The sequence below is a fragment of the Ochotona princeps genome, chromosome 6 (genome assembly GCF_030435755.1).
Source record: "Ochotona princeps isolate mOchPri1 chromosome 6, mOchPri1.hap1, whole genome shotgun sequence".
NCBI classification, from domain to species: domain Eukaryota; kingdom Metazoa; phylum Chordata; class Mammalia; order Lagomorpha; family Ochotonidae; genus Ochotona; species Ochotona princeps.
In genome coordinates, this window is record NC_080837.1 from 25975191 (window position 1) to 25989923 (window position 14733).

General features: G+C 37.4%; 1 protein-coding gene across 2 annotated transcripts in view; it reads right to left on the reverse strand.

The window, feature by feature from the left end:
* The window catches only part of UNC13C (unc-13 homolog C), a 577988-nt gene that overhangs the window by 91339 nt on the left and 471916 nt on the right, over positions 1 to 14733 (reverse strand). For both annotated transcript variants that reach the window (XM_004578069.4, XM_036495361.2), the window contains 2 exons: positions 12768 to 12824; positions 5869 to 5949 (listed from right to left, as the gene is read on the reverse strand). In XM_004578069.4, the coding sequence (XP_004578126.2) occupies positions 5869 to 5949; positions 12768 to 12824 (138 nt within the window). The remainder of the gene's footprint in view (positions 1 to 5868; positions 5950 to 12767; positions 12825 to 14733) is intronic.

Sequence of the window (14733 nt, forward strand, 5' to 3'; positions counted from 1 at the left end):
TCCCACACGGGTAGCAGTAACTCATGTACCTGAGTCATTATTCACTGTTTCACAGGCATGTTAGCAGGGAGGTAAATTGTAAGCCAAGTAGCTGGGACTCGAATTCTGATACGGGATGTAGACATACCAGGCAGGGGATACTGTGCCACAAAATCACTTCCTTCAATTTTCAACTTCTTGCTTTTTACTTTATAATATTCTAGCAAATATAATTTATCATCTGCCCTCCATACACTGTGATTTTTTTGAAGGTTATTTAGCCTCTCAGAATATAATTTCTTTCTTTACAGGATGGGTAGCTGATATATCCACATTGCTTGCAGTGTCACAAAGATGTAGTTAATTACTGTTTCTGAAAGAGCTTTATAAACTGTAAATTCTACAACAGGCTGGAGAGCAAAACCTCCAGGACTTGACCCATTGCTTGGGGTGAGGAAATTGCATCTAACAACTAGTTTCATTGAGAGACTGATGATTTATTGGGAAAGAAGGAACAAAACACATAGGATATAGCAAAATACGTAGGGTCTTGGATTTAAAGATGGAAAGATGGCTTTCTGAAATCAATAGCCATGCCTCAGACAACAAGGTAACTAATATTTATGAAGAGTTTTCTGTATGAAGAATTGATTTAATTATATTACATGTGATAACACATTTAACTTATTGCTAATTATGCCTTAAGTGGTATATTATTATTCTCATAGGACAGTAATCTGCTCACATGTACATTGCTAGCAATCATGATCCTGTGTCAGTGATATAATTCATGATTTAGTTTCAAATACTTTTAAATATTTATTTATTAATTTTATTATAAGGCATATCATATTTATAGAGAGATAGAGAGGCAGAAAGATCCTCCATCTGCTGGCTTACTCCTCAGCTGATCTGAAATCAGGAGCCAAGAACGTCTTCTGGGTCTCCTATGCAGGTACAGGATGCCAAGGTTCTGAGTCATCCTCAACTACCTCTCCAGGCCATGATCAGACAACAGGATGGGAAGTGGAACACTCAGCGCATGAACTGGCACCCATATAGGATCCTTGTGTTTACAAAAGGAGGGTTTAGCCATTGATCTATTGGCTAAAGAGCTCAGTTACGGTTAAATATGTCATTTGTTTCTACATTTACATTCATCCTCCTAGATGGGTGAGCTTCATGAATGTTAAGGGAGGTAGGTGAAGAGTTTTATTATTTCTGAATAGGGTTTGGTGTGAGCTATGCAGTAAATGTCTTCCCCTTTTCTCTATTTAGAAAAAAAAAAAAACAACAGAAGCTGGTGCAATGGTTCAACTTGCTAATCCTGCACATGCAAATGTTAGCATCTCTTATGGGGACCAGTTTGTGTACTGGCTGTTCTATTTGTTATCCTGGCTGTTCCACTAACCACCCAACTCCCTGCTTATGGCCTGGGAAAGCAGTGGAGGATGCTCCAAATTGTTGGGACGCTGCACCCACATGGGAGACCCAGAAGAAGTCCGTGGCTTCTGGCTTCAGGTTGACAGATCTGACCGCTGCAGTCATTTGAGGAGTAAAACAGCAGACGGAAGATGCTTCTGTCTCTCCTTCTTTGTGTAATTATACCTTTCCAATAAAAATAAATAAATCTTTAAAAAAGAATATTTTACTGTTTCTTGTATTCCTTATGAAACTACATAAAATAAAGTCCTTCAGAACTCGCTGTGATTTGAGAGGGAAAAAATAACACTGCTAAATAAAAAGATCACGATAAATATTGTCTGTCTGTGTGCTCAGCAAACCTTTCTTTTCATAATCCCAACAAGACTATAACTTTGTGTAACTTCAGATTTGTTATGTATTGTTGATCTCCCCAATCCATTTTCACAGATTGAGAGGAACAGCTTAATGTTTCTTTACATAATTGCAAACAAAATTTCATTTTTGGCTACATGTACTATTTTGGTAGCAATTTTCTGTCATCACTTTTTTTTTCAACACCTGTATCCTGCTTTGGCAAATCCATGCAGATAATTCATTTTGTGAACTGAGGCATAATCCTAATCCTCTTGAACCACTAAAGTTTCCGTTTTGGAATATTACATGATATTCAGAAATTCTTTTCTACAACAGCTGAAGCCTTTTGGGGGGGGGGGGGGAATTAAACCATTCATTATTTCCCTTTAGCTAACATGGTAACTTTGGGTTCTTTAGCTGAGTGCCGAAGCATCCTCTCTCTGGCATCAGCCTGACGGTGCGCTCTCTCCCTCTGATCTCTACACAGTCATGATCCACCCTGCATCTTCGTCTATTTGAAATTCTCTGGCTGACCGCACCTTCTATCCGGTCACTCAAGCTTTTTTTTTTCTATACCTACAATGTTCTCTGCCCTCTGTTTTCTCTTTTTCCTTTAAATCCTAGAATGTTCCTTTTCAGAAAGCCTCCCAAGAAACTTGCCTCAAACATTCAAGACAGACTCGTCACTCTCTGCCCACCCAGCACTCCGCCCCCATTTCATCTTCTTGATGGTAGATGTTTTGCTTCCACATCAAAAGCAACAGCTCTCATTCCCAGGCTCCTCTGTGCAGTCTAACACCTGCTTTCTGCATCTGGTGAGACCTCAGATAATGATTTCTGAATTGTGGTACTCTAACGAGGCAGGTTATTTGTTTTCCTAATCAGCAGTTGAATTTTCATCAATGCAAAAAACAATATAGTTACAAAAAAGAAGATACAGAGAATCGGTCACTAAAATTGTTTCACAGAGGCAGTAAGGATAAAGTAGACTTTCAGTAAGAATCTAAGAAGCAACAAGTTGAAGTTCAAAGCCATATTTTGCTATTTGAGCACAACAAATGGTGCAAGGATTTGGTAAGAAATTAATAACAACTCCAAAGTCATGGATGAGTTTATATTTTGCCCAGATTCTCTCTTTTATAAGAAATGCAGGATTTCTACAGGACCTTGATGTCACCTCACCTATTATTTTCAGAGAAATCTCTGAATTACCACTGTATGCTGTTCTGGTTTACATATGCAGTGAAGGTTCTGCAGAATTTCAGAAGGTGGGGAAACATCAAACCAGACAGGGTTTTCCTTTTATAGTTCAAACCTCACCATGAAACAATCTCTCAAGTCATGCTCAAGTTAGAGCTGCTTGGAAAAGTTTTCTCTTGGAAAGAAATCCTCATTTCAGGACATCCTATGGCAATCCTGAATCTTCTTGAGATATGAGATCAGTACACAAAAGCCAAACCAGTACACCATCCAGCTAGAACCTGTCAATTGGCATTCTGTTGGTTTTCACACATCTTTTAGGCCATAGGTTCTCTACCTCATAGCTGCCCCGTTACCACTTTAACTTTGAAATACTCTTGATTGCCTGCCATGGCTGGTGAACGGCATGTATCAAGCGCAACCATCCCCAACAGCAGATCATCATAATTTCTGTTACTTTTGCTATTCTTTAAACTCCTGATTTGTAGTTTAAACTACATGGCATGAATAACTGTTTCATCTCAATGAAAGTTTCAGTATTTAAGAGAATAAATATGTTTATCAATGCTTACAAGGAGATACAAATGTTTTAAACTCATTTGTAAATAATTAGAAAGTCATCTAAATTATTGAAAGATGGGATTATAATGTAGGAAGAAGTACTCTCTCCAGAGACACATGATCCATTCTGGTCTGCTACATTTCATTTACACTTTGTGACTCTTTGGTGAAATTGTGATAATTTGGAAGCCCAGACATTGACTCTAGAGTCTGTACATTGATTTTAGAGTCTGTAGTCTTTTTGCAGTTCTGCCAATTACTAGTAGCAATGTGTCCTGGGACAACAACTTAATCTCCGCTAATGACCAATATTCCCAAGTATGTAATGTGGTCATTCTGTACTTATTTAACGTCCAGTATATTCATAAGGATCAGGTGAGATTATAGGCATATAAGATAATATTAAAGAGAGCCACATATAAGGTCAGTTTATTTTCTTCAAACCATAGCTTCCTTATCCTTCCTTTCTCAGTTCCACCTTCTTTAGTTAAACGGAACTAAAGAAGAATTAAGGCACATCTCTTCGGCAGTCATTGGCAGTTAGCCTGAGTAACATCTGCTACTTTGGTCTAAGAACATCTTTCCCAGTGGGGCATTGCTGCAATTACTGAGCTCTTTTTGCTGGGCTCCAGACACTCACTGAATCTCTAGTTCTTGGAATTACATGTGTTTTAAGTAGTGTTCATTCTCCTCTGTAATTTCTCTGTAGTCAACATTAATCATATTTAGCACATGGTAGCTTAGTCATTTGGGGCCAATCTCAGAGACAAATGAGCACAAGGGAGCCTCAGTTTTGCCAAACTGATTACTAGGGGGCATTGGAAAGTAGTTATCAGGTGATAACTTGGCAGACCATACAAACTCCAATAGCAGGCCTGAAAGAAAAACTGGCATCAGGAAAGTTAGGAATAGGACAGCTGAAAACTTGACTCCTGGCTCAGGAGAACTGGAATCATTTTCTAGTAGTGAAAGAATGTACACACATCCGTTTGGTACATGTTGGATTCCATATGGGAACTCTTTCCCGAAAGGATAAGCCAGCTATCTCATAGGTGACACACTTTGGATGTGGATATCAGCAATCTGCTTGGAGATCAAGACTGTGCCAGAGTTTGGAGAGAACTAGACATGCAGGCAGTGGTCACATGACACGTCCAAGAATAATTAGCAAAATGTTGGGGCTAGGAATGAGAAGCAAGCCTGTTACTGCGAAGGATGCCAATCTTTATTTCCAAAGCACACATTTCTTTGTACTAGTACTTACTTATGCACAATTGTTAATCTTCCCATGACCTTAAAGATTAGTCATTTATTCCTCAATTAAAAAAATAACTTTATAAAAGTAGTTTTGATATTTTTACTGAACTGTTTCTCATGTGTTCCTGTTTTTATTTTCCTCAAAATTATTTAGCAAAAATTTCAACCTACTGAGACAATACTCATGCTACATTCTTAAGGCACTCTATTTTGGCAATATCACTGTGTCAATCCATGATTTTCTGGTGCCACCAGGCACCACAAAAGTCTTACAATGTTCATTTCAGTTTTCAACACTGAAGCACCAAGAGGTGAATTCATATTGAGCATGAAAATATACAACAAAAGGCACTTGCTAATAGTTTTGTGAAGGTCTACAATTATTACTCAGATAAGGCTCTGATTTAACAAACACTGTTTCATGTCTGTTGGTATCCAGTGGCACAGTTGTGTGCTCTAAAATAGCTCATGATAGATTCCAGTCCTTGGCTAAACTGTGCATGTATCCTGAATAATGGATGCTTTTCAGAGTGAAGAGTAGAAATACCTGACGGAGTTTCCATTCAAAAAATAAATTCATTTTCCAACTATTTTTTTAAAAACCCTACATATATAAATGTAATACTAAGCTACATCTTGGAACTGCATATGATAAGTCTATATTAGAATATCTTTTAGTCAGTCAATGGCTATGAAAAAATGATACACATAGTACAATATCTAGTAGTTGTCATAAAAATATTGTATTTACTAAAAAGAAAAGGTTCATACTTCAAAAATAACGCCAAAAATATATTTTAAAAGAAAATCCTGTTAACTCAAATTCCTCTTGAGGCATTGGCTTTAAGGAGTTTTCCTTTGAAAATTTTTGTATGTAACATAGGTTCCAAGGCATCATTTAAGGTAAAAGGACAAAGGAAGCAAGTCTAGAAATGGTGTGACAGAGATGTAATAAGGAGGTGATGTTCCAGGGTCCTTTCTATTCAACTATTCATGGTATTCTTGGATGACAAAGCTCTACAAATATGCACCAGGAGTATGTATCTCTTGGGGATCAGGAAGACTACACAGTCAGGGGGTCTATAGCCATACCTTGATGGTAGCCAGGACCACCTCCATTATTGCACATTGCCTTGGCGTTAGACCCTTGGCATCCTCCCGAATCATGTGCTCCTGGAAAACAGGTTAACAAGTACTTAGAAGATAATCAATTCAAAATTGTCAAGAACGATACATGAGGATAATTATAGTGATTCATAATTATCGTAAAATTTGCTGTAATTGACATCTTTTCATTTGATGACTGCATTCCTGCTAAACTATGGTGTTTTGGCTGTTGAAATGTTTATTTAGTATATTATTCAAGCTTTGACTATGATGTAAATTCAAACAGTACTAAAAGTAGCTATTTCATTTTTAAACAATTGTGTTTGAACAAAACCTATATAGTTCTCATAAGCATGGACTCCCAACTTGAAACATATTCCACATCCCCGTGCATTTTCAGTGATTATTTTTTTAAAGATTTATTTTATTTTTTATTGGAAAGTCAGATACACAGAGAGGAGGAGAGACAGAGAGGAAGATCTTCCATCCATTATCTCCCAAGTGACCGCAATGGCCAGTGCTGCAATGGTCTGAAGCCAGGAGCCCAGAGCTTCTTCCTGGTCTCCCATGTGGGGGTAGGAACCCAAGGCTTTGGGCCTTCCTTGACTGCTTTTCCATGCCACAAGCAGGGAGCTAGATGAGAAGCAGGGCTGCCAGGATTAGAACCAGTGCCTATACGGGATCCTGTTGCGTTCAAGGCGAGGACTTCTGCTGCTAGGCCACCATGCCAGGCCCTCAGTAATTATTTTGTCATATACTTAATAAATATCAATTTCACCAACAGGAGAAATGCAACACAGTGCTTTGATAGAGTTATGGTTTTACTTTTCACATGCAAGTTAATGTTATAAGCAAACAACAACAAAAACAGAGAGAGACAGAGAGAAAGGAAGAACTCTGGAAAATATGTTCCTCAGCTTTTCCACCTGATTTCTTTGACATGTGGTTTGTTAGCCATTTGATATAGGGTTTAAATCTCCTGTTTGAGACACCTGAATCCCACATTGGAGTACCAGCTCCACTCTCCATTCCAGCTTCCTGTTACTTCACTTCCTGGGAGTGGGGCCCAGGACAGTAATTAAGGACTCAAGTGGTTAGTCCCTGGTTCTCATATGGGGGACCCAGATTGAGGTCCTGGCTCCTGATTGCAGTCTTGTTCAGCACCCAGTGCTGCAAGCCTTTGAGAAATGAATCAGCAGAGGGGAGGGCACTCTTAGTCTGTTTCCTTTCTCTCTCTCTCTCCTTTCAAAATATAAAACAAAATAATATAACAGTAACACTCCCACTCTTTAAATTTTTCTTGGATTCCCTTAGTGTTCACTCATTACTGTGAAAAGCTATGAAGAATGAACTGCTTTGGCTAATAGAAATACAATATCTCAGTATAATTTTAAAAACTATACTACAACTGATTCTAAAACTAGATTCATTAATTTACAATGAGTTTTCCTTGTTATTTACCATGTCTGTCACTAGTAATCATACAAACCTTAGTTAAGAAAATGATGGTAGAGAAAATCAACAGGCTGATGATCCTCTACCTGCAAGTACAAGCAGGCCATATGGGCACCAGTTCTTGTCCCGACTATTCCACTTTCCATCCAGCTCCCTGCTTGTGGCCTGGGAGATGAGTGGAGGATAGCACAAGTACTTAGGATTTTGTACTTACGTGGGAGACTCATAAGAAGCTCTTGGCTTCAGCCTGTTGAGGCACCATGAAGGTCCCAAAGAATTCAAAATTCCTTTTTTTACCACTATCCTGTTCAATAACATTCAACACATACTTGGAGTTTTTATCATGGTCTAGTACTTCCCCAGGTGATTGAGAGCCCTGCTCAATACAATGAAGATTTGCTTTCCTGGAGCTTACATGTCAACTTAGGCTGGTGCCTTCATGTGAATCAGAGGAAAGGTCCCATGTGGGCAGACAGAACTCTAAGGATGCAGGGTTTAATTATTGGGTCAGTGTGTTTTCTTCAGCAATAAAGGAGCTTCTCTTCTACGACAGTACAGCTCTGAGTCAGCACACTGGGCTTGGTCAGTGCAGCATGGCTCCAAAATGCATTGTTACTTTCTTCCTGAGCTGTACATTCTATTTAATTCATACACAATATCATCAATCCAATTGTTTGTTTTGTTTCATCTTTAATTTTTATTTAGTACATAACATAGATCATCTCTGCCTCTTACTCATTCCTTCAATGTTTCAGTGCCTACCATGGTAAATGTAACCTCCTAGGCAGTTAATACATTTTTTTTAGTTATTTAATTGAGCTTCCTTCAACACTTCCAAATGTGCAGCATACTTGAATAGAATAATCATCATTGGATATTATTGAAAATATCATTTAATCTTTCATGGAAACGTGTTATACATTTATGCATTTTACTGCATCATTATTTGATGTAGGAATTCCAATTTAAGCATGCATATTCATTTAGCATTTTAAAAAAAAGATTATAAAATAGTCATTGAAACTCAAAGCATGAGGGGAAATTGTTGCTGATTATGGGATCAAATGTTGTGGGATAAATAATTCTAAATATGTAAAATAAATCTGCCTGGATTCCTCATTATTACTCAGTTTTACAATGTGGTCTCATATTTTTAAAAAGTACTAACGCATGTTGGCGCTACAGAAAAACATAATTCTTGCTAGAAATAACTTTCTAAAATTCAACAGCAGTTCCTTCAAATAAAGATATATTAAATATATGTGTATATTATGTATTTGTGTACATATATGTATATATTTAATATATCTTTTACTTATATAAATTACTATTTATTTAGTTAGTTAGTTGAAAGCCAGAGTTATAGAGTGAAAGAGAGGGAGATAGTAAGAGGGAAAGGAGTGGGGGGAAAGAGAAGGGAAGGAGAGTGAGGGGAAGGGGGAGAGAGACGGGGAGAGGATGGGGAGATAGAGGGGGAGAGGATAGGGAGATAGAGGGGGCGAGGAAGGGAGAGAGGAAGGGAGAGAGAGGGGGAGAGGAAGGAGAGAGAGGGAGAGAGAGTCGGGGAGGGTGGAAGGGAAAGGGAGGGAGGGAGCAAGAGAGAAAGAGACAGAAAGAGAGAGATTTTGTTAACTTCCCAAATGGCTGAACTGGGTCAGGCCAAAACCAGAAACCTGAAACCTCATTTAAGGTCTCCCACATGAGTTATACAGGCCCAAGTACTTGGGCCATCTTCTGTTCTTTTCCCAGGCATATTAGCAGAAAGCTAGATCAGAATTGGAGTGGCCAGGGCTTGAATTAGCACTCTCATAGTGGATGGTAGTATTACAGCTGTTGGCCAGAGCAGGGATTTCTGAAAGAGGCTGGCCAAGACTTGGTTGAAATGACTTAATATGTGTTTTCATGATTGTTTTTGATTTAATATCAATAAACCATGAAGACTTATACATATTTTAGCAGCATCAAATAAATCTGATCCTAATGAATAATAAGAAATTGGATATGCATAATAAACACATACTATAAAGTACCAGAGGGACATAATATTAAAAATGTTAAATTATTGAATACTTGTTTAATGAAATACTTGCTTAATGAATTCATATTAAATCATGGTAAAATGCAAAGCAAACAATAAAAAAAATAGCTTCCCACATTGCTCTAATTTTCTTGGTTTTGGGTTAAGATAGTTAACTGTTAATATTTCTATGTTGTAGTTTTGATACTATCCATCGCTATTTTTATTTCAAACAATTCCTTTTCCACAGATCAAATATTTCCTCAAATTAATATACAAAAATGTGAAGACAAGCCAGCACTGTTGCAAAGTAAATGACTGTGGTGCTGCCATGCCATTTAGGCACTGGTTTGAGTTCGAGCTACTCCAGTTCTGACATAGCTTCCTGCTAATGTGCCTAGGAAAACAGAGGAGAATGGTTTCAGCATTTGGGTCCCTGAACCCATATGAGAGATCCAGATTAAATTCTTGTCTCCTGGCTTTGGGCTGGCCCACACCTGGCAGTTGCAGCCATTTGGGGAGTGAATCAGTGGATGGCAGACATTTCTCTCTGTCTCTCCTTCTCTATATGACTCTACATTAAAATAAAGATTTATTTATTTTTATTGAAAAGTCAAATGATATTTACAGAGAGAAAGATCCTTCATCTTCTCTTCACTCTCCAAATTGTTACAATAGCTCGAGTTTAGCCAATCTGAAGACAGGGACCAGAAGCCAGAAGCTTCTTGTGGATCTCCCACGTAAGTCATGCGACCGAAGGCTTCAGTTAGCTTCGACTGCCCTCCCAGGACACTCTCAGCAAACTGGATGGGAAGTGGAGCATCTGAGAAATGAAGTAGCAAGCCCTGTGGGGTCCTGATGCTTACAAGGGAAGGATTTAGCCATTGAGTAACCATGTTAGACCCTGTAACTCTACATTTCACATAAACTCTACCTGCCAAAAAAATGAAATAAAAATGTTTTTTCAAAAGTAAAGACAAAATACTTAATATACAAAAGGAACTGATATGTTGGTAAAGTACAAGAAAATAGCTTTGTAAAATTTGAAGTTCTTCAAAGTAGCTAGAGCTTAAATTTTTACCAGAAGAATGTAAAGGATTTATTGATCTGTAGCCCAACAATATTAATTGGATGAGCTAATAATTTAAAAACTAGAAAGAATCAAGAGTCAGTTACAAAAAAGAATGATTAAGAACTTACTATTTTCTAAAGATCTTCTGATAGCAATATTCTATTTTAATCATCCAAATTATTTCAGTGTTAATGCAATAACCCTGACATGACATTTATTTATTGTTGGCTTCTAGGTGATTATAATTAACAGACAATTCACTGACATGGAAAAATCTTGGGTTCACAAAGGATGAGAATGTGTTTGGCTCTACTTTGGACTCCTAGCATGACTGTACCATCTGTGGAACCAGTTTCCATACCATTCATCTTGTAAGATTTTGGCAGAACTGACAGGACCCAATGCTCTGAAGTTTTCATAATTGTCTCTGATAGTAATAACAATAAACCATAAAGATGTGTGCATATTTTAGTTATGGCAAATAAATCTAATCCTAATGCATAGTAATAAGTTGAACATGCATAATATACACATATTATGAAGTATCAGTGAGAAGTAATTTTGAAAGTGTCAGATTATTGAGCACTTGTGAGTAAAGTCAGTTGGTACATGTCACTTCCCAGATCTGGTGATTAGCTTAGGGATGGTGACAGCATTTCCTCAACCAATGATTAGTCAGTGAAGTTCAAAAGGGGTAGAGGCAACCATCTTACAATCAGGAAAAAGGTCTGTTGTGGAACTACATAAAACAAGGAAAAGCAGACATTACTATCTTTAGTGCTGAGCTGAGTCTTTTCATAGTGCTTGGATCTCTCATCAAGCAGTGAGGAAAACCAGAGTTAAGCCTGGACCACAAAGTATCCCGTGCTAATCAATTACCTCTTGGCTTGTGTCACTTTGGTTTTCTATAGCTTGAAACTGGCACCATTTCAGCTGAAATGGCATGTAACTAAAGAAACAGGAACCTAAGGAGATGGAGTGTGTTTCATATCACACAGAGGCAAGACACAGACAAGGACTCATCTTTAGTCTTTAGGCCTGGGCTGTTTCTTCTGCATGGGTTTATATGAGAAATTCAGAACTATGTATATCCATTTTTCAAGATAAGGTCTAGATGACTCAGGGAGTCAACAAAAAGGGAGTCAACTAGAGGAACAGAGGTCCAAGATCCAAAGGGATATTAGTTCTATCTACTTTCTCCCTTCCTTCAGCAGCACTAAACACCTGTAAGAAACACTTTTAGATGAGTATGTCTTCTAGATGAATCACTGATTTTGATTCTTTTTTTTCCCTAAGGAGGTAAATAATGTAGATGATGACAAAAAAAGGCACATACTTTACTTCAGTAAATAATAATGCAAATTGATTCTTCTCCTCCAGTGTTAATACACACAAAACAATACTATTGATCTCTAACTATGAGTTACCAGCTCAGAGAGAAATGAAGACAGTTTCTTGTTTCAACATTAAGATGGCAAAATCTTCAAAGTGACCAAGCAGAAATAACACATGCATTAGTCATTTTATCGCACAGCAATCCTATGAACCCAGCGTTCAAATGTTCTGTTTTGCTAATGCCATCTCTGAAAATTGGAAAAATACTTTGGCCCATGTTACAAAATCAAAGTAGTTGAAGCGTAATTTTAATCCAGGTGTTTTATGCCTGGAACCTATCCCCTAAGCTGCATTCTAGGAGGTAGAAGTACTGTTTGAGCAGTCAAGTTTCTGTCCCAGAGTGACAGAGATGGAAATTCCCTGCATAGCTCTGAATTTTGGCAAATTTCAAGAGATAATTAAGGGAAGTGAAATTTACTTTGCTAATCCCCACTTCCAATGGCATTGAACATGTAGGTAAATTTGTATGTTTTGATAAATTTCATTGTCTTGACTTTATAACTTATCTAGACCAAAGTAGCTTTCTATGCTGTATTCAATTTTCCCTTTATTCATACACAATTTCAATATGTGAAAGAGAATTTGTGTTCTCAAACATGCTTCATAAGTTTAAAAATCCCAAGGCAGATTGTTACATTACTGGCATTTAAGGAGACATCAAAGATTTTTGCACATTATTTTGACCAAAATGCCAAGAAGTGATTAAAACGTTTTAGAAAAAGGGAGTAAAACGATAAATTTATTTTGATGTAATAATTAAAATCCATGCAAAGAAAGGATCTTCAAAAAGTTCTTAGAAAAGCATGAATTCCAAATATTTTATACCAAACTATTTTTTAAAATTTGATTCTTTTCACAAACTTTCTAAGGAAGATGGTTTCTTACAGAGATTTAGTTGGCACTTTTTTTTTTAATGGACAATCCAAAATTTCATTATTCTTTTACCTTCAGTTTGGATAATTGTCCAAGATCTTTGGCTGCAATGAAAATCATCTGAGGTCCCTAAGACGCAGAGAAAAAAAGAGAGATTTAGGGTTAAGATCTTTAGTATTATCACAACAGAAATGTGTAATAGAAAACTTTATTTACATTATTATTACATCTGTAGCTTTAGCCAGATACATTTAATTGCTCTATTTGTAAAAGCTGGATTTATTTGAAAAAGCAACAGGGAGAGTGAGATTGATCTATCAACGGTATTATCCTACAGAGGCCCACGGCAGCTGGGGTGGGACCAAGCTGAAACCAGGGTCCAGGAGCATCAGTGACGTTTCCAATATGGTTGGCAGGGAATCAGGTGCTTACTCCCTCATCAGCCGCCCAGGTACACTATAGCAGGAAGCTGGAGGTGGGGCTTGATCTCAGACACTCCCACGTGGGATGCAGGTATCCCAAGCAACACCCTAATAGTTGTCCCACTAAATGTTCTACTTTATTTTTAATGACTTCAAATGCATCTAGCAGTGCTCACACTATAACACTCATAGTAAGTGGTAAAAATCTTAACTTTGGGTTACTGAAAGAGTTGCTGCTACTGTAGCATTTTAATACAGAGGAAATATTTTCACTATTTTCGGAATAAGCCTGTACAAAATTTTAATTTATAAGACTGAAGAAGGTGGAAGTGCTCCAGGCTATTTAAGTCCTGTCTAGTTAGCCACTTCCTCAACAAAAGCTTTTCTCGACAATTAGAGAAAAGAAATGGAAAACACTAAAATAAGACATATAATGCACTATGAGGTTTAGACTAGAGCAGGTCTGTTGCCAAGTATAAAGTGGAAAAGTCCTAGTTTTGGCCCAGTTCATTTGTAACTCAGCATCCTAAGAGTAAGAAAACTCAGTAATTCTGATATTCTTTTATTTTAATGTGTTTTTTTGCAGTGCGTATACTCATTAGGAAATTGAAGACCATAAGTATCATTAGAACCACAACCATAGCTACTTTTGCTCATATTTTATTATTAATACCTAGCACTGTATATGATAGAAGCTCAAAAATTTTTCAATAAATGAATAAGCAATATAATGGATAATACTATATAAATAATATAACTTTACACTTGGACATGTCAATACAAGAAAAATTCAAGAGATTATAACCTTTCCTAGGGAAAGCCAATGTCAGAAATGCAACTCCTATACTCACAAAAATGCAATGTTGTGTATATTAGTTATGTTGTAACATGATTCCTTTTTAAGGATTTGTTTATTTGAATGAAGGAACAAGAGAGACAGAGAGACCTTCCATTCACTGGTTCACTATCCAACTGGCTGTTAAAAGCCAGGCTGAGCTGAAGTCAAAAAATCAGAAAACTCCTCCTGACTGTCCACTGAGTTGTTAGGGGCCCTACTCTTGGATGATTGTCTTCTGCTTTCCCAGGCATATTAGTAGGAAGTTCATTGAAAGCAGAGAAGCTGGGACTCAAAGCAGCATTTCTAGATGGATTGCGAGTGTGGCAAGTGGTGGGTTAACTCAATGTAAAACAAAGCTGACCCATGTAATATGATTCATTGAAAATATCATTGCATGCAACATTATTCGCTGAAAGTAACAAGGGCTAAGGGGGAAAAGAGCAGTGGGCACTGCAACCCCTACAATTCTTCTAAGAACTAACCAAAATCATAATTCCTGCCTTGAGGGATGGCTTGGGCAGTATTAGGGAATGCTGTGAAGCTGATGGCTGCTTCAAGGGATTTTAAAAATGTGAAATCAATAAGCAACAATAAAATGATCAAGTACAATTGTAGGCTGAGACCACACCCATGCAGTATAGTCTCAGCACAAGAAGATGGAGACCTGCTAGATGTCAGAACTTTGCAAGCTACCTTTCTCTAGAGAGGGAGCCTATGCATATGTGCTGTCACATCTTTTATAAGATTTATTTATTTTTATTGGAAAGTCAAGATATAC